Source organism: Cetorhinus maximus, chromosome 11 (genome assembly GCF_964194155.1).
Source record: "Cetorhinus maximus chromosome 11, sCetMax3.hap1.1, whole genome shotgun sequence".
Taxonomy (NCBI): domain Eukaryota; kingdom Metazoa; phylum Chordata; class Chondrichthyes; order Lamniformes; family Cetorhinidae; genus Cetorhinus; species Cetorhinus maximus.
In genome coordinates this window covers 75,675,289-75,700,747 of record NC_135889.1, presented here as the reverse complement: position 1 = coordinate 75,700,747, position 25,459 = coordinate 75,675,289, and the positions used below count along the sequence as shown (strand labels likewise).

General features: G+C 42.3%; 1 protein-coding gene across 1 annotated transcript in view; it reads left to right on the top strand.

Moving 5' to 3' along the window:
- The window catches only part of pla2r1 (phospholipase A2 receptor 1), a 127,893-nt gene that overhangs the window by 55,660 nt on the left and 46,774 nt on the right, over positions 1-25,459 (top strand). The window contains exons 12-19 of the mRNA XM_078552245.1: positions 134-345; positions 1,167-1,312; positions 7,426-7,510; positions 9,892-10,024; positions 10,133-10,168; positions 11,038-11,210; positions 16,589-16,656; positions 16,750-16,853. Coding sequence (XP_078408371.1) covers positions 134-345; positions 1,167-1,312; positions 7,426-7,510; positions 9,892-10,024; positions 10,133-10,168; positions 11,038-11,210; positions 16,589-16,656; positions 16,750-16,853 — 957 coding nt within the window. The remainder of the gene's footprint in view (positions 1-133; positions 346-1,166; positions 1,313-7,425; positions 7,511-9,891; positions 10,025-10,132; positions 10,169-11,037; positions 11,211-16,588; positions 16,657-16,749; positions 16,854-25,459) is intronic.

Sequence of the window (25,459 nt, the reverse complement as noted above, 5' to 3'; positions counted from 1 at the left end):
TTTACCACCCCGCCAATTTTCGTATCATAGGGAAGAATAAATTAAGGATTTGAAATTTTTAGTTTATTTTAGAGAAAATAACATTTGGGAAGTTGTTTAATATCTTCTGTGCATTCCCTTCTTCGCTTTTCAGCTCATTCAGGTGGTTGCGTGGCATTAGCAAGAGGAAAATCTCGTATCCTTTGGGAAGTTAAAGATTGTAAAATCTTCAAAGCGATGTCTTTGTGTGAGCAAAAAGCTGCATCTGCTGTACGATCAGAATCCTTCCCTGATCAAGCCATGAAGGCTAAAGCTAAATGTCATTTTGGATGGGAATCAAGGTCAGATCTCCTGCACTGCTTCAAGGTGAAAACATTTACTTTAAAATCAACTCTTTAGAATAAGATAAGCAAACATGTTTCTTTTACACCTTTTGCTTTACACCTTCACTATTCTCAGTTGTAGACGAATTAGCTTGGTGCTTTGTACTGAAATTTAATTCAGATCTTGATACAGCACAAATAATGAAATAATATAGCAATGTATAAGATATTATGTTGAATCAAATTGTAATCCTCATATAATATTTCACAACCATCAGCCTGGTGAACATTTTTTCATTAGTAATCAATTGAAATAACTTACAGTTAATACAATAGTCTACTAAATTATTCATGTTCGTAAATAATTACTTTATTTGCAAAAACTGTTAAAATTCTTGATATATTAAAAAACTAAATTTAATTTGACTGTATTTGGACAATGAATTATGTTAGGTTTCTCTGCCATGATTTTGTCACCTGGTGCTGCAAGTTATCATAGAGAACTGAAGAAGGTCATCTTGAGCAAACTCCAGGGGTGGGGAAGGAAGAATGGGGAAGGAAAATAAAAGAAAGAGTAGGGTATGTGGGACGATGGAGCAGAAGGAGGAAGATGAGGAGAGGATGGGAACTGCCACAATGTAGGACAAAGTCAAGTATCACTTTCTTCAGGGCATCGAGGGATGTGCAATAAATATGGACTTACCAGCGTCACCCTCATCTTGAAGACAAAAAAGTCAGCCACAAGGTCATCCATTACAGTTTTGTGGCAAGATTTAAACTTGTGGCATGTCCACCTTTTTTTTAAGACTAGATTTTGGTGGCAGTGGTCAGTGATCTTTAGTCATGTACAATTCCTGTTCAAAGGTATTTCATCATGAGAAAGTGTTAAAGAAGAGAACTTGGGAAGAAGCAGAAGAATTCTGTCAAGCATTTGGAGCCCATCTTGCAAGTTTCAGCCACTATAATGAGGAAGTTTTTCTGAATGAAATATTGGAATGGATGTTTGCCAGGTAAAATACAAAGTGTTATGTTTTTGAATGCAACATAGTTTTCAGTTATTCTTGCTTAGATTTTTTTGTAAGTTGGAACATAACTTTATATTTGAAAATACCCAGCAAGTTGACAAGAGGACCAGAGCTAATGCTTTTGGTTGATGAACTTTCGACAGTCCTGATGAAAGTTCATTGACCTGAAATGTTATCTCTCTTTTTCAGTCCACAGAGGCTGCCTGACTTGCTGAGTATACCCAGCATTACCTGTTTTTGTTTCAGATTTCCAGCATCTGCAGTGTTTTTCTTTTGGATAACTTTGTATTCAATCATTATATGAGAAAGATCGAAACTGGCTGCATCTTTTTTAAATTTCTCAAAATTGATAGCTGTGGAATTTTGTTTAACAAACTATATCTATGACTCTAAAACAATTGTCTGAATTCATGCTGATCAGTGATGAAATTGATTTACAAATTGAATTGTCTATACATAAAGGCTTAACTCGAGGCTTTGTGAAAGAGCAGTATTGCAACTTTAATTGGTAGTACAGTTTTAATTTGTGGTAATTAAATTTAGATAATTCTTTTTGATAATGGATACCCTAGTTTGAAAGAGGAATATGGATTCTTCCTCGTTCAGTTTTCATCCACATACCAATGGATTTGCATGACTGTTGAATAGGAAAAATCTGAGGGACATGGTCCCACAATAGTAAGTACATGTGTCAAGCCAGTAGGTTACTCTTCATTTATCTTTTGTGCGCAGCTGTGAAAAGTTACCTTTAAGTCAGATGCTTTTGTGTTTGACTTTTGATAAAATTTTACTGTTTTTCCCTTAGGTGTAAAATAGTGATTATACTTACCTATAGTTTTGTTGACTCAGTTGTTCAATAGTTAAATGTCTCCAGGGATGGACAATTCTTTTATCCAATATTTGTGGAATCAACCTCTATTTTATTTACATTACATTTTGTAACTGGTATTCTGCAATGAGTTTGGAGCATTGTAAAATTGGAACTCTGTGGAGGGCAGGTTTGTGTCACAATCAAATGTTCCTTGTACATCTCTATAAAAGATTTTAAAACACAAGCACTCCATGATGGATTAAAAATCATTGTCCACAATTATTTTTTTATTCATTCATGGGATGTGGACATTGCTGGCTGGGCCAACATTTATTGCCCACCCCTAATTGCCTTTGCAAAGGTGGTGGTGAGCTGCCTTCTTGAACCGCTGTAGTCCATGTGGTGTAGGTGCACCCACTCCTGTTAGGGTGGGAGTTCCAGGATTTTGACCCAGCACAGTGAAGGAATGGCAATAAAGTTCCAAGTCAGGATGGTGAGTGGCTTGGAGGGGAACTTCCAGGTGGTGGTGTTCCCAAGTGTCTGCTGCCCTTGTCCTTCTAGATGGCAGTGGTCGTGGGTTTGGAAGGTACCATCTAAGGAACCTTGGTGAGTTCCTGCAGTGCATCATGGAGATGGTGCACACTGCTGCTACTGTGCGTCGGTGGTGGAGTGAGTGAATGTTTGTGGATGGGGTGCCAATCAGGTGGGCTGTTTTGTCCTGCGTGGTGTCGAGTTTCTTGAGTGTTCATACAATCACAGAATCTCACAGTGCAGAAGGGGCCCTTCGGCCCATCGAGTCTGCATCAACAGTGTTGTTGGAACTGCGCTCATCCAGGCAAGTGGGAAGTATTCGATCACATTCCTGATGTGCGCTTTGTAGATTATGGACAGGCTTTAGGGAGTCGAGAGGTGAATTACTCGCAGCAGGATTCCTAGCCTCTGACCTGCTCTTGTAGTCACAGTATTTATATGGTTAGCCCAGTTCAGTTTCAATAGTAACCCGTGGGATATTGATAGTGGGGGATTCAGCAATGGTAATGACATTGAATGTCAAGGGGCAATGGTTACATTCTCTCTTGTTGGAGATGGTCATTGCCTGGCACTTGTGTGGCACGAATGTTACTTGCCATTTGTCAGCCCAAGCCTGGATTTTGTCCAGGTCTTGCTGCATTCGAACATGGACTGTTTCAGTATCTGAGGAGTTGCGAATGGTGCTGAACATTATACAATCATCAGCAAACATCCCCACTTCTGACTTTATGATGGAAGGAAGGTCATTGATGAAGCAACTGAAGATGGTTGGGCCTAGGACACGACACTGAGGAACTCCTGCAACAATGTCCTGGAGCTGAGGCGATTGACCTCCAACAACCACAACCATCTTCCTTTGTGCTAGTTTTGTCTCCAACCATTGAAGAGTTCTCCCTTGATCCCCATTGACTCCAGTTTTGTTAGAGCTCCTTGATGCCAGAGAAAGAAGTGCTCAGATCTAGGTTTTTTGGTATGTGGAGAATAATTTGCATTCAAAAAGTGAGGGGGACACCAGAAGTGGGCAATAAAATTTTGAGGCATAACAATAACTAATTCCTGCGGCACTTTAATCATCAATCCAAGCACGACATTCAAAATGGCATTTGACTGAAGTCTGAAGTGATGTTATGTAAGCTTTTTCAACAATTAGGTGAGCAAACAGATATTCATTTTTTATGAGGCACGGTATTCATTTATCCTTGAGATCAGAAAGATCCATAATATTGCTGGTAAGGGAAACAGTGTAAAGAAGTTCAGGGCTATATTCAGTATGTTGAACAACACTTTTGGGACTAAAATTTGGCAGGTATCAGCACATATCCAGCCTCAAAGTAACATTATTTGCCTTCCATGTCACCTGAGGGGAGAGAGGAAGAAGAAAGGGAATTCTAGTGCAATTCTGTGTTTGTGGCAAATATGCTATAAGATATGGATCTTTGTGAGAGCAGCTCAGGTGTCAGATTAATACTTTTCCTTCTCCATCTTTCATGGCACATTGCAAACTAGATGTTGGACAGCAAATCAAGGGGCTAGAAGATGATGTGAAGCCTACAATAGAATAAATCATGTTTGCACTCAGAAATATGGAGCAACTGCATTTTTTCTACCAACATAAATTCAATAAATAAAAGCAAAAAACTGCGGATGCTGGAAATCCAAAACAAAAACAAAAATACCTGGAAAAACTCAGCAGGTCTGGCAGCATCTGTGGATAGGAGCACAGTTAACGTTTCAAGTCCGAATGACCCTTCAACAGAACTAAGTAAAAACAGAAGAGAGGTGAAATATAAGCTGGTTTAAAGGGGGAGGGGGGGGTGGGGGGGGGGGGTCACGAGGGTGGGACAAGAAGAGCTGGATAGAGGGCCAGTGATAGGTTATCTCCACCTATCACTGACCCTCTATCCAGCTCTTCATGTACCACACCTCCCCCCACCCTTAAACCAACTTATATTTCACCTCTCTTCTATTTTTACTTAGTTCTGTTGAAGGGTCATTCGGACTCAAAACGTTAACTGTGTTCCTATCCATAAATTCAATAGAGCCTTGCCCCGCAGATTGCTCAGGCAGATTTCTCTCAATATTCATCACAGCTAGATTGGGTGTGGAGCAGTATCTGGATATGTTGCTTATACTGAGCTGATGTCGCCACTCAGTCAGTATTCTTACATCTGTCTCAGCTGATTTCTTGGGATCAGGCTTATTTTAATATCTTTGGTGGTCTCCCAGCAGGGGAGGGAGGGAATTCATTGATGTGCGCCTGATAAGTATACAACAATATAACCTGCCTCCAGGGCAGAAGAAGAAAATTATTTACTTTTGAAAGGAAAATGAGGTGCTAATCAATTGGCCTTCTATCAATAAAAGTCCCACCAGACTATTTAAATTGCTGCCAAATGTCATAGCAACATTGTATGCCAGGACAGATGTTGCTCTGGTCAAAATGCTAGGGACTAAATGATACTGTTGCGAAAATCTGCTCTGGTCAAAATGCTAGGGACTAAATGATACTGTTGCGAAAATCTGCTCTGGTCAAAATGCTAGGGACTAAATGATACTGTTGCAAAAATCTGCTCTGGTCAAAATGCTAGGGACTAAATGATACTGTTGTGAAAATCTGGTTCATAATCCATAAATTTTAGGCATATAACTTTTAGCTTGGGGATTGGAACTTGTCGATGTATAGTTAAGTTAAATAGTAAACAAACCCAAGGCAATTAGAAATCAAAGGTTGGGGCCATGTTGACTTTGAGGTCAGAGCTAGAATGGTAAGATCACAAACAGCAAAGACTTTGCTTTTAGCTTCGTAATGGTGCCACGAGTCTGGGTGGTATTGTCCTATCTTTGTTGGAAATATGAATTTATTCATATGGTTCCCCAGAGTCAAGGGGTTAGATTTTATGGCTCCCCGCTAGTGTATTTAAAAGTAGGAGCTCATGAAATAAAGCTGGTGGCCTTCCCACCCATCCTAACCTGTCTCCCATATTATGCTTGCTAATTAAAGGCCACCTAAGGTTCTCACTCCACCTCTGCTGCTATTTTATGTACGGCAGGAGAAGGCCAAGGCAAAGTGGGTAACCCAGCAGCTTTCACTGCATGAGCTACTGTCGGACAAGAAGGAGAGGGTACCTCATTTAGGGGCTATGCTGTGTCCATCAGAGGTATGCCCTCTCCAAGATCAGTAGCCCCCTCTTTAACCCTCCCCCCTGGCCTCTCTAAATCGGTCCCCCATTCCCCTTTCTCTACTCACTGGGGTCTCCAGGCCGGGCCAGACTTCCCTGTGAGTCCAGACTTCATGACTCTTCTTCCTTGGGTACTACTTGTAGTCCCAGAAGTAGCCACCGCTCGATCTTGGCGTTCCTGGCACTACAGAGTTGTGGCCAACCAGTGACCGGCAGCTCTCTAGGGTGAAACTTCTTCTCAGATGGTGGCAGAGGTCCCGCACTGACTCAATTAAGGCTGCTCCAAGTATAATATCACTGCTGGGCAGCCAGCTTCTGAGCCTGCAGACTGATGACCAAAAGCTAATGGAAGAATCCCCATGAAATTTGTACTTCAAGGAATAATAAGGAGGATTAAAGTAAATTCCAGAGGGCTGTGGCATACCTTTGGATTAGTGCCAGGAAACGTGAATAAACCGTCAAGATTTCATAAGATAAGGGAACTCCTGTATGTGTAACTGAGCATAAGTTTTTATAAGCTATAGTGTTAAGTTAGCGGTGCTTGCTTTGTTTAATTTCTCCTCATCGATACAATAACTTTTTTTTTGTTAAAAAACCCAGGGTAGAATCTTACCTATGTTCAGTGGGCTGGGCCGCCCGCAATTGGCTGCACGCCGCCGTTTTATGCCGGTGGGCCAATTAAGGCCCGCCCAGCGTAACACGCAGCCGGTAGCGCTCAGCACTGCCTGTGCGGGCAAGGGGAGGAGGGAGAGTTGGGGCCTACACTCTTTCGCGCATGCACGCGAAAGAGCGCAGCAACTTCCCTGAGGCACTGAGCTGCCTTGGAGATTAAGTACATAATAAAAATTGTTAAATAATAAAGTAAAAAATTATTTAAACATGTCCCCTCATGTGACAGTGTCACATGAACTGGGACATGTTTGTGAAGTCAAGAAAATTTATGTATTTATTTTAGACAAGCTTCAGGAAACCTCATCCCGCCCGTGGATGAGGTTTCCTGAAAAACACGAAGGCTGCTTGGACTCTTCACCTGCCTGCCAAGCTTAAGGTTGGACGGACAGCGTTGTTAACAGCTTTATTTGCTTTTTTAATGGCCTTAATAGGCCGTTGACAGTACAGCGGGTGCGCAGCCACCTCTGGCACATGCCTACTGAACGAAATATCAAAATGACACGTGATGATGTCGGGGCACATGCCCTTCATTGCGCGACATTTTACATGTCAGCGTGTCGGGCCCGACCCCGCATGCCGACAGCAATATTCTGTCCCTGAAATTCTGTAGAGTAGGTCTGTCAGTTAATTGCTGGGTGTTTGGATTCCTTCTTTAAATGTTAATGGTCCCTAACAGGAACATAACAAAATGTTGCCTTTGTATCATTTTCACATCATTGTAATATACCGTGTATCTGGATGTCCAAATCATTTCATTTGGAAAAGCCTGAAAGTGGCTATAAATGGGGTAGGGGTCTGCTGGAATATCAATTCCAGAGACAAAGCACCATGAATTTTCATATCAGTACAGCTCAAATAAATTGAATTGGGGAAAATGTCAGCCTAGAATTTTGTTTATGTTCTAGGGAAGAAGAAAGATGGTTTTGGATTGGGTTTAGCAAAAGGAATCCAGCTTCTGCTGGCTCCTGGGCTTGGAGTGATGGCAGTGCAGTAAGTAATTCCAAATTATTTATATGACATTAAATTTACAGCATATTCCCAGTTAATTTATGTTGCATCCATTTCTTACAATTCTATATGCATGCAGAAGTTTGAACAATGATTGACCCTCCCAGAATTCATTTTCCTTGTTCTGAAGGATAATGATTTTTAAAAAACCCAAGGATACTGGCAATATCAAATAAAAACTGGCAATTCTGGAAGAGAACAGCATATCAGTTGACAGTTGAAAGAGCTTACATTAACAGGATGTTTCTTTCACATCTTCAAAGCCACATAGAACTGCTTCAGAATGAAATATAGCTTAATATTTTAGTGTAATGCTTTCGCTGGTGTTCCTGTTGGTGATGTTTCCACTTATACAGTGCTGCTTAGTGAATTTGGTCTTGCTCAAATTCCACACAGTCTCTCCTGATCAAAGATGTCACTGTGGAAACCATGTATTTTCTACTTCTAGTTCCATTCAGGTTCATTCCCTGAACTGTTCCTTCATCACGTTAATTACTATAATAAAAGCACATTGCTAGAAATACTCAACAGGTCAGGCAGCATTTGTGGAGGGGGAACAGAGTTAATGTTTCAGGTCAAAAATCTTTCATCAGAGCTTAGAGTAATTACTGTATTGGTGTGGTTTGCTCTTCATTCGTATTGATTTAAAAATTTAGCCGACCTCTCTTGTTTCACCTGCTACAGATCTGTAGCATGTCTTCCCAGTGTTTTCCGTATTTTATGGAAGGATAGATATTCTTTGATTTCCAGTGCTTTCTCGGGATGTTTTTTTAAAGACCATTATTTGCTAGCCCTTTTTCTCTTATCTATTTCTTGCTGTCTTTTTTTGCATTGTTATCCATATGCTGTCACAGTTCTTTGCTGCAGAAAATCAACAGTCAATTCCACTGAATTTCGGTCCAAGGGAGACATGAACCAGTTCCTTGTGCAAACATTTATAAAAAAAATGGTAGGGTATGGTAGGGTTACAAGGGACCTTCCATTTAGTTAAAAGCCTCCTGAGTTTTTCCAGGTATTTTTACCTTCCATTTAGTGCCTTGCCTTTGTGTCCTTAATCAAGGCTGGCTCAATCCAATTATCATAGTTTTGTTTGAATGTCATGTCAACAATCGAACTCACTGGTTCCCAAGCTGTTTTAGATAGGGCCCCACCAAAGAAACCAGCTCCACATACCCTCTGTTTCAGGCTATCTGATACGATAAACCTCTTTCACTCCTACCTCTGGAACTCTAATTCTGTCTCTCCCGTGCTATCTCTCTCTCTCTCTCTCTCTCTCTCTATTCCTTTCTTGCTTCTTTGCTTTTGTTTCTTCCTCTCTGTCCTCCATTCCTTTTGTTTCTTCTTTTCTCATTCCCATTTTTGTTTCACTTGCTCTCCTTTGCTTTATCTGTTTTCATATCCACTTTTCTTTCTTCTCTTCAATTTTTCTTCTTTCCCCGCTTAGTTTTTGTCACTTTTTGTCTATTCTCTTCTTACTTTTCAGTCTTCTATTTGCTATACTTCTTACAGTATTGGAGCTACTCCCCGTGTAAGGAAGATGGATAAGATGAGTGAGAGCCAGGTGGCTAGTTTCAAAAGGAAACACAGAACAGGTTATGGAGCTTCTAAAGAGCACGGGAGTCGGATTTCAAGGAGATTGGATTTTCAAAAGAGGACAGGAGAAGGGGAGCAGAGCTTTTAAAGGGATACAATTCTTTCAAACAGGACAGCTTCACTAAGACAACATGACTTTAAAAAAAACCTGAAAATGACAAATTGATGAACTGGTTGCTGTTACATGTTCGTTGGAATTGTCCTAGCAACCACAGATGATGGCTGTGCGAGTGCTCATTTGTAAAGCTTAAGAAATCAATGGGTCAATTTGCTGAGCCATCGGGAGAACTTGGCAAAACATTTATAACCAAACTAATTGGAATACGATTTTATTTTGCTTCTTTGACAAGCATTCTTACTCTTTCTAATTCAGCGATTTTAATTATTGCTGCTTCAAACAAAATAATGAATTTTCCCAGCCTCATTTTTATGTAAACATTCTTTAGTCTGTTTAATTTATTATCAGGAATTTGGAAGAAAGAGTGAGCTGTTTCATAATTTCAATCCTTTAGATAGATATAAATCATATCATGGATGTATATTCTTGACAAAAAAAACTACAGAAGACTGTGGAGTAATAATAGTTCGATTCATAGTACATGTGACTTTCACAAAATGGGCAATAAATCATTGCTGAACAAGTAAAATAAACAATTGATTCAATATAAACTAAAAATTAGAAACATCTGAACAGAAAGTAACTTCTCAGATTGTCCAGTATGAAGCTGACATGAGAAACTAAGCCATTATATGATCTCTTGGTTCTCTAGGTTGTTTCTTTGTTTTCGCTTGACAAAGACAAAGATGATGATGTCAGAATCTGTGCTGCATACAAATTTGATAAAACCATTGCGCCTTTTCAATGTGATGAAAAGCTGGGATGGGTTTGTAAAATGTCAAAAGGTAAAATGCTTGTTTTTTTTAAACATGAAAAAGTTAGCAATTATGATTTTATCTTATAATGGAATATGTGAGGTGTACATTTAATTGATAAATCCTTTTTTTGCCTAGGAGCTGAATTGAAAAAACCAGACTGGTACATTGATGGTAAGCAAAGGTAGCAATAAACACTTCAGCAGTAAATGCAAAGAATAATTGCCTGTAAAGCAATGCAATATGTGTTTCATGAAGAATGTTGATTCAGTTAATTATCCACATATCTACACAATCACTGACCCAACCAAGGTTGACTTTAATCTAGCTTCTTGCTAAGTCTACTCGAAGATGCAGTACAAGCAGGCTCTATCCAGACTTTTTCCTCCCCTTTACAAACTAAACAGGAGCTGATGAACCTATTGTGGAGCGAGAAACCTGAATTTCAGTCTCCTCAAATTGACTCAGGACTCCAAATCTCTGATCTGGCTCATGTAAAGAGGGAAAAAGAGCAAACCGGGACATTTGAGTTAGTTTGAGCAAATTCTCAGGACACCGGGACATTTAATGATAAACCAGGACTGTCCCAACGAAACTGGGAGGTCTGGTCACCATTTTGCGAGGAGATCACCCCCACCATGAAAATGGGTATAGGTCACAAGGCAGTGGGCTAAAGTGTTGCCCTGCCCCTATTCTGGTGAGAAGAAGAAACTCTAGGCCCAGAAATCAAAAAATAAAATGTAAATAATTTTCTCTTTTTTAGTTCATAAATATAACATATTGATGGTATTTAGCTTAGACACAACACTACTCTGAAGATAAACCACTTGTACTTTCAATCAGATCATTACCACATTTCTGTGTTATTATACTTGTAGTAATTCTAGCAGCATAAGTGTTAAACCATATTTGCCTGTGGATGGGATAAAAATTGTAAATGGAGGCTTTTTTAAAATGCTGCTGGGAACAAAGTGTTGACTGTTAATAGCTGTGCGTGGCTTAATTTGTATTCATGTAAATTCTGAATTGTTTCCTCTGTGCAGAAGAGCAATTTGCATTTGCACCTTGGGTCTTCTTTCAAGGAGCTGAATATTTGTTTTTTGAGACAGAGGGGAAATGGCTTGCAGCTGCTGTGGCTTGTAGCTTGATGGGTAGCGACTTGGCATCTATAAATACGCCTAAAGAACAGGACTTCATCAAAAGCAGAATAGAAAAGGTAAAGTAAGATGAAGACTTTCTCAATGGAGCAGATTTTGCAACAGTAACACCTTAGGGTATTAGAACACTTCTTGGAATGGATCTGTATTGCAAAAGCACTTTCTGAAGTGTTTCTGTAATACCAGCTATATCGCTCACAGCTGTAGAAATATCAAAAACAAAAACAGAATTACCTGGAAAAACTCAGCAGGCCTGACAGCATCGGTGGAGAAGAAAAGAGTTGACGTTTCGGGTCCACACGACCCTTCAACAGAACTGAAGTATAGTTAGGAGAGGGGTGAAATATAAGCTGGTTTAAGGTGGGGGGCGGGGGGAGAGAAGTTGAGGGTGGGGTGGTTGTAGGGACAAGCAAGCAGTGATAGGAGCAGATAATCAAAAGATGTCACAGACAAAAGGATCAAAGAGGTGTTTAAGGTGGTGATATTATCTAAGAAAAGTGCTAATTAAGAATGGATGGCAGGACATTCAAGGTACAGCTCTAGTGGGGGTGGGGTGGAAAGATTGACAAGGTATTAGTTGTAGATTTAAAAATAATGGAAATAGGTGGGAAAAGAAAAATCTATATAAATTATTGAAAACAAAAAAAAACAAAAGGGAGGGGGAGGAAACGGGGTGGGGATGGGGGGAGGGGGAGTTTAAGATCTAAAGTTGTTGAATTCAATATTCAGCCCGGAAGGCTGTAAAGTGCCTGGTCGGGAGATGAGGTGCTGTTCCTCCAGTTTGCGTTGGGCTTCACTGGAACAATGCAGCAAGCCAAGGACAGACATGTGGGCAAGAGAGTAGGGTGGAGTGTTAAAATGGCAAGCGACAGGGAGGTTTGGGTCTTTCTTGCAGACAGACCGCAGGTGTTCTGCAAAGCGGTCGCCCAGTTTGCGTTTGGTCTCTCCAATGTAGAGGAGACCGCTTTGGGAGCAACGAATGCAGTAGTCTAAGTTAGGGGAAATGTAAGTGAAATGCTGCTTCACTTGAAAGGAGTGTTTGGGCCCTTGGACGGTGAGGAGAGAGGAAGTGAAGGGACAGGTGTTGCATCTTCTGCGTGGGCATGGGGAGGTGCCATAGGTGGGGGTTGAGGAGTAGGGGGTGATGGAGGAGTGGACCAGGGTGTCCCGGAGGGAACGATCCCTACGGAATGCCGCCAGGTGGGGTGAAGGGAAGATGTGTTTGGTGGTGGCATCATGCTGGAGTTGGCGGAGCTGTAGAGCTGTTCTGTTGAAGGGTCGTGAGGACTCGAAACGTCAACTCTTTTCTTCTCCACCGATGCTGCCAGACCTGCTGAGTTTTTCCAGGTAATTCTGTTTTCACTTTACATTTATGTTGCAGTCACAAGTGGTTAGGCTACTGGATGCATGACCTTAAGTGAGTTAATTTGTTGGTGCCTGTCATTTTGTTTTCTTTGTTAGGTTGCAACAAGGTTCAAAACTGCGACAGTGTAAATTATAAGATGAACTTTTAGACTAGCCTTGTCCAACCTTATCACTTGGGGGAGGACATTTCCATTTTTCTCTCATTCAAGCGGCCAATGAGCAAATTTTGGAAAGATGAGGCTTGGCACAACATTAAGCATGAATTTCAAAGAAAAAAGTTGAGGAATGAAGAACAAAAATAAAGCGACGTCAAAGCAATAAACTAAGTTCAAAAAAGTAGTTAATAAAAATGACCATTAGATGGTGAGAGGGTCAGAGTGTGTCTGTCTGGCTCACTCTAAGTCTCAGGGTGTTTGCTCACTCACCCTCACCTGCAATGTGAGTGGGTGTGAGTATGTTGGTGTGTGGGGGTGAGAGTGAGTGAGAAAACTGAGACTGGGATTGAGCCAGACACCCCCACCCCCACGACTCTCACACCCACTCTCTCACATCCATACTCTCTTACACCGACACACACACACTCTCTCACACCCACAAGCTCCTCACACACACACCCACTCTCTATCACACATGCCCCTCTCTCACACTCACACATCCCCGCTCTTTAATACCCACACACTCACCCACTGTCTCACACCCACACACACACACACCCACAGCCCCCCTCACAGCCACACCCCCACTCTCTCTCACCCACACACACCTCTCTTACACTCACGCAAATCCACTCTCTCTCACCCACAAACATGGCCACTCTCTCACCCCCCACACAGCCCCTCTCAGATGCACACACACCCCCCACTCTCTCGCACCGACACACACCTTTAACTCTCTCTCACACACACACACACACACACATACACAAACTCTCTCACAACAGCCAGCCTCTTCCACCACCCTTGACCCTTGGCCCTGGCAGTTTCTCAGTTTCTCCTCCCCATGGACCCAGCAGTTTGTCCTCCCCATGGCCCTGACAACTTGTCTTCTGCATGGCCCTGGCAATATCTTCCTCTCTTTCACAACCCCCACCGCCCCCAAGAAAAACCTTCCTTCCAAGCAACCTCACCACCACTGGCGTTCGCTGCTCCTCCAATCAGAGACCGTTTTACTCCCACATTTGCTGCTGATGGGCTCACTAGGGCCTATCAGCAGCAAATGTGGGAGTGAAACAGTCTCTGATTAGAGCAGCTGCCCCATGCAGAATCTTCAACTTCCCTGCCTCACCAGCATTTTGAACAGTGGCTCCGGGAGCCATATAGCATGGCTTTGCGGGCCACAATCCATCATGTGGGGCATGTGTTGGACAAGCCTGTTTTAGATATTTAAATCTCCGGTTAGCCATGTGACATGTAATAAATTGTGAATTAGCGTTAATTTTGCTTCATCCAAAACTGACCAGTTACGAATTCGGGCTATTCGCATATAGGATTTTTGAGTCTAAATCTGTTGAATGAAGTGTATTTTGCAGCATATTCAATAATACATTAATCTGATTTATGCACTACTTTTTTAAGTGTTATCAAACAATGTAAATTCTCAATTACTTAAATCATTATAAATCCTTAAATCCCAGAACAATATATTTACGTATTTTAACCATATTTTATATGTTACATGTTAAATTAATCTGAAAAAAATGGCATAGGTTTCCAGTTCACAGGGTTGTTAGAGTAGTAAGAAATGCAATGGAATTCGGAAAACTTGTGCAGCAAAATTCTATCATTTGTACAAAAATTACAGAAAAATTTCTGAAAAACTACAATAACAGGAGCTTAATCAGATCTAGCCAAAGAAATTGGTAAATTCCAGTTGTCCTCACTCTGATTAGCCTGGGCTTGAATTGAGAACCAATTTTAAAACTGTTTCATTTGTCCCTTAAATAGAAAATTTTGCAAGGTTTTGGAATTTTTTGAAGAACAATATGAAAATGTACTTGTTTTGAAACTTGTCACTGGGACTTACCTGCCAGATACTCAGGGCAGTTCATGTATTGGTGAATGTCCATTGATAGGGAAACTATAAACCAAAGTATAAGGCCTAGTCTAATCAGCCACTTGGAGGCAGAGAGGTTACAACAGGAAGTGATTGTGGCAAGGTCCTTGGTCTGCCGATACCAATAAAGAAGCAATCTCAACTGTAGATGTAGCCAGGTTCCATTGTCTGCTCCCTTCTATTCCTCAATAACAACAATTGTACTCATTGGGCCATCTTCAATATTTGTGTTGATGATAACCGGCTCCATCTCCTTTCCCCACTGATGACCTATGTGCTATCAGATTGTGGGCATAGCATCAAGTTCTGAAGGCAGTAGAAACACCTCCAACTTAACATCAAATCTGAAAGCCACGCTGTTAACATGTGTGCATCTTAACCCCCAACTCTTAGCTACTTCACTGACTGGATGTTTAGACTGAACCAACAATGCACATTATCATGCAGAGCTTTAAAGCCTATATTCAATTACCTATTTTCACTTGCACTACAGCATTGTTTACATCCAGACCTTGTCCTTAACCCCAATGAACCCTCTTGCTTGCCTTTGTCACCTCCAGGCTTAACTTCTTCAATGTTCTCCTTGCCAGTTTTAGTGTTCCATCCTAATTAAACTCCAATTTGTCCAAAACGCATTGTAATCCATTCTATTCTGCTTCTCTATCACTTCTGTGTTCCCTGACCTCCAGTGGCTCAGTCCATCTGCCTTAGCTACTAACTAGGTAAACCCATTGAGCCATCAAGGAACAAAAAAGCTCACTTTTAATTTATTCAGTGTTATGACCACAGCTGATGTTAATTGTGATGAAACCAAATCCCAGAGGGGAACTTGGCTTACCCTTTTTTTTGTATTCTGAAAACGAGAAGAAAATGCACTGATCTCAGCAGCAAGAAGTCCAGTAACACCTTTGGAAATTAAAAAATTAAAAGTAAAAATTTTATTAACAAGAAGATAAGAAAACTTAAGCACACAAAATTACAGTTACACAGTTAAAATTAGTTTTACAAAATATCCCCTCAAAAGGCTCCCTCCTTGGTCAGACCCACAAATAAACATCTTCCAGGCAACACTCCCTTATAGATATTTAACTATAAAAATCTAGTAACATTACCCAAGGGAAACTGCTGTAGCGTTACTAAAGGCATACCACACAACCTCTTAAACTCTCTTCCACTCTGCTGTGGAAATCCAAGACTTCAGAACAAAATTGCTTTTTGCAGCACAAGGCTTTTCTGCCATGCATGTATAGCTGATTCAAATTGCATCTTCTCCCAGCCTAGAGCTGCTTCCAGGAGATTTTCCTCACACAGCCAATAGCCCCTAAGTTCTCCACAGTAACCTTAAAATACTTTTATTCTCCTTTCACCTCAGGTTTCATTTTTCTCACACCTTTTTGAAGCTCAAATCCTTGCAAATATAAAATCCTTCATATTTCTATTTGTCTGCTTTCGGGTCAGTAAAATGCATTATACCCTCTTCTATTTACCCGTGGAACTCCTGTAAGATGTAAAAAATGTTTCCTGTCACCTTTGACTTCCCTTTGTTATTCAAGCGAGCTCTCAACTTATCTAAAAATGCAAATTTTTAAAAATGCAGATCCAACCTATTTACTTGTACCTCAAACCCACCATTATATCTCATTACAAATGCACACCTAAAGCCTCTATCCTTTCATGTCTTAACTTCCCAGACAACCTGCCTCTAGTAACTTTTCCTGAACTTAATCAAATCCTTTATGCACACACAGAGTTCTTCACAGAATAACACAATATTCCCCAAAAATATTTTTAAAAAATAACATCCATTCTCACAATAATAATCGTAATTGTGCAAGTGCATGTTGACTTTTTCAGCTAGAATGCCATGTTTGGGTTTTATTGAGTACTGGCTCATCTGGCTTTATGCATTTCACTGGCATTTATTTCAGAGTTCTTTCTGATGTGATGATGTTCTGCAACTTGTAACAAAAGATACAATTCATGCAGTTCTTTTTCATGAATGTTTAATGTTGTTCTACAGCTTTTAATAAATGGGCATGAAAAATGGTGGATTGGATTGTATGCAGAAAATTCCAAAGCTGGATTTCGGTAAGAAGTGACAAACTCAAAAAAATTGTCCTGTAGTGTCTTTAATCAATCATTAATGATATTTATTCTATTAAATGATTTATTTCTATATAGCTGGATAGATGATTCATCAATGTATTACAACAACTGGGATGACAACTATCCAAGCCATTTGCCTAAACATAGTGGCAGATGTGTTTACGTTTCATCAAAAACAGGTAATTATTCTGTTATACCAATCATTAAATTTGTTACATTAATATTTGGTGACATAACTTTGCTAGGTATTTATAAAATGAATGAGCAGTGTGGAAGCATTCTTTAAGAGAACCACCGTTGACCTTAGCAAACCAACTAGTTTATTAATTGAACAGATTTGACACTCCAACAATCATTCTGCTGTAGAGAGAAAATTCAGCATTTAACTCTTGCTTTTAGAATCACATTTGATGAGCCTTAAGAGTAACCTCCTAATAGTTTTGAAGACCCATCCTTCTTTTTGCTAGAAAAAAGGACCCCGGCCAGTTCAGCTTTTCCTATATCTGTTCAGTTATCATCCTTATGGATCTCTTTGCATCTTCTCCAATGCCACTTTATCCTTTCTATTATTTGGTGACTAGAACTCTGCACAGTACTCCAAGTGTGGTCTAACCAAAGTTCTGTACAAACGTAACATAATGTTTCTGCTTTTCAATCTATCCCTCTGGAAATTAATCCCAGTGCCTTTTTTTTAGTGGCCTAATTAACATCCGTCACCATGTTAATGATTTGTGTATCTGTCTCTAGATCCCTGGCTTCTCCTTTCCACTTAGACCATAAGACGTAGGAACAGAAGTAGGCCATTCGGCCCATCGAGTCTGCTCTGCCATTCAATGAGATCATAGCTGATCTGATAATCCTCGGCTCCACTTGCCTGCTTTTTCACCATAACCCTTGATTCCCTTACTGATTAAAAATCTGTCTATCTCAGCCTTGAGTATACTTAACGACCCAGCCTCTACAGCCCTCTGCGGTAAAGAATTCTGTAGATTCATTGTCATCTGAGAGAAGAAATTTCACCTCATCTCTGTCTTAAATGGGCGACCCCGTACTCTGAGATTATGCCCTCTGGTTGTAGACTCTCCCACAAGGTGAAATAATCTCTCAGCATCTACCCTGAAAAGCCCCCTAAGAATCTTATATGTTTCAATAAGGTCACCTCTCATTCTTCTAAACTCCAGTGAGTACAGGCCCAACCTACTCAACCTCTCCTCATAAGAAAATCCCTCCATGCCTGGGATCAACCTAGTGAACCTTCTCTGGACTGCCTCCAATGCCAGTACATCTTTCCTTAGATAAGGGGACCAAAATTGTTCACGGTATTCTAGGTGTGGTCTAACTAGTGCCTTGTATAGTGTTAGCAAGACTTCCCTATTTTTATACTCCATTCCCTTTGAAATAAAGGCCAACATTCCATTTGCCCTCCCTGTCACCTGCTGAACTTGTATGCTAGCTTTTTATGATTCATGCATGAGGACCTCCAAACCCCTCTATGCTGCAGCCTTCTGCAGTCTTTCTCCATTTAATTAATATTCAGCTCCTCTATTCTTCCTGCCAAAATGCATAACATCACATTTTCCCACATTGTATTCAATCTGCCAAGTTTTTGTCCACTTACTTAACCTGTCTATATCCCTCTGTAGATTCTTTGTGTCATCCTCACCACTTGCCTTCCCACTTATTTTTGTGTCATCCGCAAACTTGGCGATAGTATATTCACCTCCCTCATCCAAATCATTAATATATATTGTAAATAGTTGTGGCCCCAGCACTGATCCCTGTGGCTCTCCACTATTTATAGGTTGCCATCCTGAAAATGCCCCCTTATCCCAACTCTGTGTCTTCCATTAGTTAGCCAATCCACTATCCATGCTAATATGTTACCCCAACACCATGGGTTTTTATCTTAAGTAGCTTTATGTGCTGGACCTTATTGAACACCTTTTGGAAATCCAAATATATTACATCTACTGGTTCCCCTTTATCTATCCTGCTTGTTACCTCCTCAAAGGAATCTAATAAATTTGTCAGGCATGATTTCCCCTTCATGAAGCCACACTGACTCTGCTTGATTATATTATGTATTTCTAAATGCTCTGCTATTACACCCTTTATAATAAACTCTAACATTTTCCCAATGACAAATGTGAAGCTAACTGGCTGATAGTTACCTGTTTTTGTCTCACTCCCTTTTTGAATAATGGCGTTACATTGGCAGTTTTCCAATCCTCTCGGGCTTTTCCAGAATCTAAGGATCCTTGGAAGATTACAACCAGTACATCCACTATATCTGTAGCTACTTCTTTTAATATCCTAGGATGCAACCCATCAGGTCCAGGGGACTTATCGGCCTTTAGCCCCATTAGTTTCCCTAGTGCTTTTTCCCTAGTGATAGTTATTGTATTTATTCCCACCCCCAACCTTTTGCCCCTTGATTATCTAGTATTTCTGGAATGCTATTAATGTTTTCTACCATGAAGACTGATGCAAAGTATTTATTCAACTCCTCCGCAATTTCCTGATTCCCCATTATTATTTCTACAACCTCATTCTCTAAGGGGTCCATGTTCACTTTGGCCCCTCGCTTCCTTTTTATATATTTAAAGAAGCTCTTACTGTCCATTTTTATATTACTTGCTAGTTTACCCTCAAAGTTTATTTTCTCCCTCTTTATTATCTTTTTAAAACTTTCCAACCCTCTGGCTTATCACTAATCTTTGTTGCCACATTATATGTTTTTTCTTTCAATTTGATACTATCCTTAACTTCCTTGGCTAACCATGGTTGTTTATCCCTTTCCTAGAGTCCTTGTTCCTCACTGGGATATATCTTTGTTGTGAGTCATGAATTATTTTCTTAAAACGTCTACCATTGTTCATCAACTGTCTTTTCTGCTAAACTCCTCTCCCAATCCACTCCAGCCAACTCTGCCCTCATTCCTTTGTAATTACCCATATTTAAGTTAGCACAGTTGTTTCCGACCCAAGTTTCTCACTCTCAAACTGAATGCTAAATTCTACCATGATATGGTCACTGTTTCCGAACTTCCGGATTTTTTTACTCAGATCATTTATTAAACCTGCCTCAGTACACATTACCAGATCCAAACTAGCCTGATCGCTGGTTGGATCCACAACATATTGTTCTAGGAAACTGTGCCGAATATACTCTATGAATTCTTGCTCGTGGCTAACTCTACCAATTTTTGATTTTGATTTTCCCAAAGTACATGAAGATTAAAGTCACCTATCATTAATGTACTGCCTTTTTTCACAGAATCACAGAATCTTAACCACACAGAAGGAGGCCATTTGGCCCATCATGTCTGCACCAGCTCTCCAAATGAGCAGTATGGCCTAGTGCCATTGCTCTGCTTTTTCCATGTACCCTTGCACATTGTTTCTATTCAAATAATCACCTAATGTCTTCTTGAATGCCTCAATTGAACCTGCCTCCACCACACTTCCAGGCAATGCATTCCAGACCCAAACCACTCGTGTGAAAAAGTTTTTTCTCACGTCACACTTGCTTCTTTTGCAAATCACTTTAAATCTGTGCCCTCTCGTTCTTGGTGCTTTTATAAGTGGGGACAGCTTCTCCTGATCTAATTTGCCCAGCCCCCCCATGATTTTGAACATCTGTATCAAATCTCCTCTCAGCCTTCTTCCCTCCAAGGAGAATAGTCCTAACCTCTCCAATCTATCCTCATAGTTGAAGTTTCTCATCCCTGGAACCATTCTTGTAAACTTCTCCTGCGCACTCCCCAATGTGTTCACATCCTTCCTATAATATGGTGCCCAGAACTGTATACAATATTCCAGCTGAGGACTAACGAGTTTCTTATTAAATTCAGCATTAACTCCTTGCTCTTGTACTCTATGCCCCTATTAATAAAGCCCAGGATACTATTTGCGTTATTAACTGCTCTCTCCACCTGTCCTGCCACCTTTAATCTATGCACGTATACACTCTGCTTTCTGCTCCTGCACCCCCTTCAAAATTTCACCCCTTATTTTATATTGCCTGTCCATGTTCTTCCTGCCAAAATGCATCACCTCACACTTCTCTGCATTGAACTTCATCTACCACCTATCTGCTCACTCCACCAACTTGTCTGTGTTCTCTTGAAGTTCCACACCATCCTCCTCGTAGTTCACAACACTCCCAAGCTTTGTGTCATCTGCAAACATTGAAATTGTCCCCTGCACACCAAGATCTAGATCATTAATATATATCAGGTAAAGCAAGGGTCCCAATACCGACCCCTGGGGAATTTCACTACAAACCTTCCTCCCGCCCAAAAAATATCTATTCACCATTACTTTCTGCTTACTATTTTTCAGCCTATTTTGCATGCCCTCATTATCTCCTGATTTATTCTCCGTCCTACAGTATAGCCACTGTTAGGGGGCCTATTAGATTATTCCCACCAGTGTCGTCTTCTCCTTGTTATTTCTTACCTCCACCAACATGGATTCTACATTTTCCGATCCAAGATCATTTCTTGCTATCGCACTTATTCCATCTCATACTAAAAGAGCTACCGCACCACCCTTTCCTTCCTGCCTGTCCTTTCGAAAAGTCACATACCCCTGAGTATTTAGTTCCCAGCTTTGATCTCCTTGTAACCATGGCCAGCATTTTCCACCTTGCAAGTGAGCACACACCCTCCCCAATTGGGCGTAAAATAGTGCGAGAAGACATCGCATGAGTGTCCCAACGTCATCCCGCATGCGTGCAATCTTCAGGTCTGCGGGTGCAAGTGGGAGTCAGAGCCGCACCCACCATCAATTAAGAGGCCACTTCAGGCCATAAAAACCCAATTGAAGCCGATTTTACGTTGCCTGTGCAATTTTGCGCTCGTCACAAGGGTAAAATGAGCAGGCCGCATTTTACAAAACCTCATCCAATGGCAGGATCAAAAGGTTCAGCAGCATTGCCACTGTGAATAGTGCGGAGTTTAGGAGGTAGTTTGCTGCTGGTTGCTTATTTGAACTTGACAGCTTCATCTCCAATCTGAGCTTCATCCTTAGCATTTCTAGGCTTCATTTCAGGACTCATTGGTGACTCCAAGGCCCCCAGAGGGTTTTGACCATGTGGACCCTTCAATGTATCAGACAGCCTTCTGTGACCCTGGTGATGGGGAATGTGGGTCTCCACTGAAGGCATCTCCTCTAAGGAGGAAGAGAGGGCAGAAGGGAGGGGAGGCCTGATATCCCAATGCAGCTTCCAGGGGAGCAACCTGTGGGAGGAGAGGCGCAGGAACAAGGGGCGCAGGGCCAGCAGGTAGTCCAAGGGGGAAGGGGCTGCAGAAGACGCCACAATCCTGCTGTCAGAGTTTACAGGTGCAGATGCAGCTACCTCAATATGTCCAAGGTGCAATGCCACAGGAAACTCCGTCTCTCCAGGGAGACGGTGACCTCCATTTGTCATATGATTGGGCCTGAGATCACCTTCAACTGTGTGGGTGGAAACCTCATGCCAATGGCTCAGAAGGTCACAGTGGCCCTCAACTTCTATGCCTCCAGCTCTTTCCAGGGGTCAGTGGGGGATTTTTGTGGAGTGACCCAATCAGCTGTCCACAGCTGCGTCAAACTGGTGACTGATGCTCTGTTCAGGCGGGTACCGACATTTATTCATTTCCATATGGATGAGGCCAGCCAGGCTCAGCAAGCCAGAGGATTTGCAGCGACTGCTGGGTTCCCCAGCATCCAGGGTACAATCGACTGCACACACGTGGCCACCAAGGTGCCAGTGGGTCAGCCAGGGGCCTTCATCAACAGGGAGGGAATCCATTCGATGAACGTCCAGATCGTGCGTGACCACAGGACGCAGATTCTGCAAGTATATGCAAAGTACCCTGGCAGCTCCCATGATGCTTATATCCTTGGACACTCCCTGGTGCCGAGGCTATTCAGTGCTCCAGCCCGACTGGATGGATGGCTGCTGGGCAACAAGGGCTATCCGTTGAAAAGGTGGCTTATGACGCGTCTCCGCTACCCAGGAACAGAGGCAGAGCAGCGTTATGATAGGACTCATGCCTCCACAAGGGCGATGATAGAGCGGACCATAGGTCTTCTGAAAATGCACTTCCAATGCCTGGACCGTTCAGGAGGAGCACTGATACCCCCCCAGAGCAGGTGTCACTGATAATGGTTGCATGCTGTGCTCTCCACAATCTGGCACTGGCAAGAGGGAGCCCACTGGAGGAAGAGGATCTTGACTCAGCTCAAAAGGCCACAGAGGATGAATCCTGTAGTGAGTCAGAAGAGGAGCATGGTGAGGAGAATGCTGAGGGTGTGGAGGCAGACCTCCTCATCCTTCAGGGAGGCAGGGAAGCCTTGATCCAACGCTCCTTCAGCTAGGCTGCCAAAGATAGCCTTCCACCTCATGCCAGAGCTGCCGCCTCCATCCCTGAAGTCTGAAATGACCCTTTTGTTTGAACTCAAAGTCCACTCAGCGCCTGTGCAATAAAGTTAAGAGTCACTCATGTCCAGCATGAGATACTGGCGTACCCTGAACCAAAAAAATACAAAGGTGGAACATACTCAAGCCATTAGGACAAAAAAGCAATTTATCTCATTTTGACAATCCAATAAAATTAACATCACCCTCTCTGGTCTTAATTCCCAGACCCAAAAACATAAACAAGACATTACACAACAGAAGATCACCCATGAACAGTCTCTCTTGTGCTCATGATGCCTTAAACTTACATTTGCAAGTGCTATGTCTTGCCCCCACCCCTAGACCCCCCTACGGCTGGCACCGGCATTGGAGACAGCCTGCTGACTCAGGATGTCTTGTTGGCCTTGATGACCTCGGCGGTCATCCTCTGGTCAGTGGAGTCTGTGCGGGCCCCACCTGGGAGGGAGCCGTCAACACTACGGCTGGCATCTCCCTAGTCATCGCAGCCTCATTGGATCCCACTATCACAGGTGGAGGGGCAGATGAGCTGCTGCCGTCATCCAGACCACCCTGAGAGTAGCCTGCAAAGACAACAAGCAGCTTGTGCACCAAATTGAGGTCGCTCTGGACCTCCCTGCTCGCCATTGATGGTTGGGCACCTTGCTGGGATACTGGGTGCCTCATCCATCTCCCACACTGGCACTGACCACCTGAGGTCAATGCCTGTGTGAGGGCTTGCAGGTCCCAGCGCAACCCCAGGAAACTCTGATTCTGTTCCTGGAGCTGCTTCTCCATGAGAGTTGCCTCTGTCTCAATGGAGGAGGCAGTGCGCTCGGCCATGAGGCTCAACACAATGCTTATGCTCCACATGGACTCCTCCACAACAGAGACCATGGCATGCATACCCTCATGGAGCTCCGCCAAATCCTCCTGCACATCCCCCTGGACATTCAGCATCTGCCACCTAATGGACAACTCCAGAGGCTCATCATCTGCCTTAGAATGAGCATCGTCCTGGTCTCTAGCAGTGCTCCGACTGCCGGCGCCTCAGGCATACTCTGCCTCAGCCTGCTCCTCAAGCGAGTGTGAAGTGCCGTCACCGCAGTGCTCCGACATTCTATCTGAGGTTCTAACACCTACTGAAGTGCTGGTATCTAAGCTGGTGCCTGGTTCAGAGAGAGGGTGTGACGCAGGTGCATGTGAAGCCTGGTGGTCGTCTGGCGCCAGGTGTGGCTCTTTGGAGTCCGATGGTTTAATGCGTGCTGGAAAATCTAAGGGAGAACAACAACAACATTATTAGTTTAAGTCATCACACTGTCACTGTGCATGCTAAGCACCTTGGTGAGACAATTGTGATCTGCACCATGGTACCATTGTCTTTCAGTGATCAATGGTGAATCCAGTTTTGAGGCTCCCATCAATGATGAGACACCACAAGAATGTTTGTATCATCTGAAATTCTCACCTCTGCACTGCACTCTTACCTTCGTCTGACACCCCAGCCTCTCCGTTGTCGGTTGACCGAGGTGTGTGGCGCCTCTCCAACTCCAAGGCGTCCTGCTCAAATCTGGATAGGATTAGGAGGTTTGGGGGGCCTCCGCCAATCTTTCAATGTTGTTATGGTTTGTTTTCTCCTCAAAGTACGGAGGACCATGGATTAGTCCATTTTCTACCTGCAGTGCCATTGGCAGTCTGGCCAACCCCACCTGAGGAGCACCTTGCAGGGCTCACCCAAGTCATGGCCCTTGAGCCACAAGGCACTCAGTCCAAGCAGCCAGGGCTCAACCCCTTGGTCGGCTCTGGTGTCATTGACAGTTGGCACTCAGACTTTAACATCCCTGAGCTCCACTGGGGGACAGCCAGACCTTAAAACTTCAACACACTGATCCATGCCAGCACGGTACCCTGTCTGAGCAGGTCGTTAAACCTTCTGCGGCACTGCATCCATGTGTGCCACTAAATTGAAGAGTGCTTTTTATAATGTGGTCATCAGCTCCCTAGATTGGTATCTTTGGAGCCCAAGGAAAGAAAGTGTTGCTGAGTTTAGCTCTGGGAAATGAAGCGAGGCAAATAAGCGATCAGAAAATAAGACAGCAGTTGAGAATATAAAATAGAAAGTGTAATGAAGAGTCAAGGATGAAGGTGCTGGACACTATCCAATGTTAATAACGACCTGATTATGTTAACGCCATATATTTTCACACTATAGTTTCAGCAAAAATGAAAGCTTATTACAGTAACTAGATTATCAAATAGTTCCTGGACTGGTGCAAGCACTATGCTGAGTATATTAATTTGCATAATTAAGAAACTGTTCTTAGATATACTGTAAAATGAACATTAAATCTGCATTTTAATTTTTTTTTGTTTTGTTCGT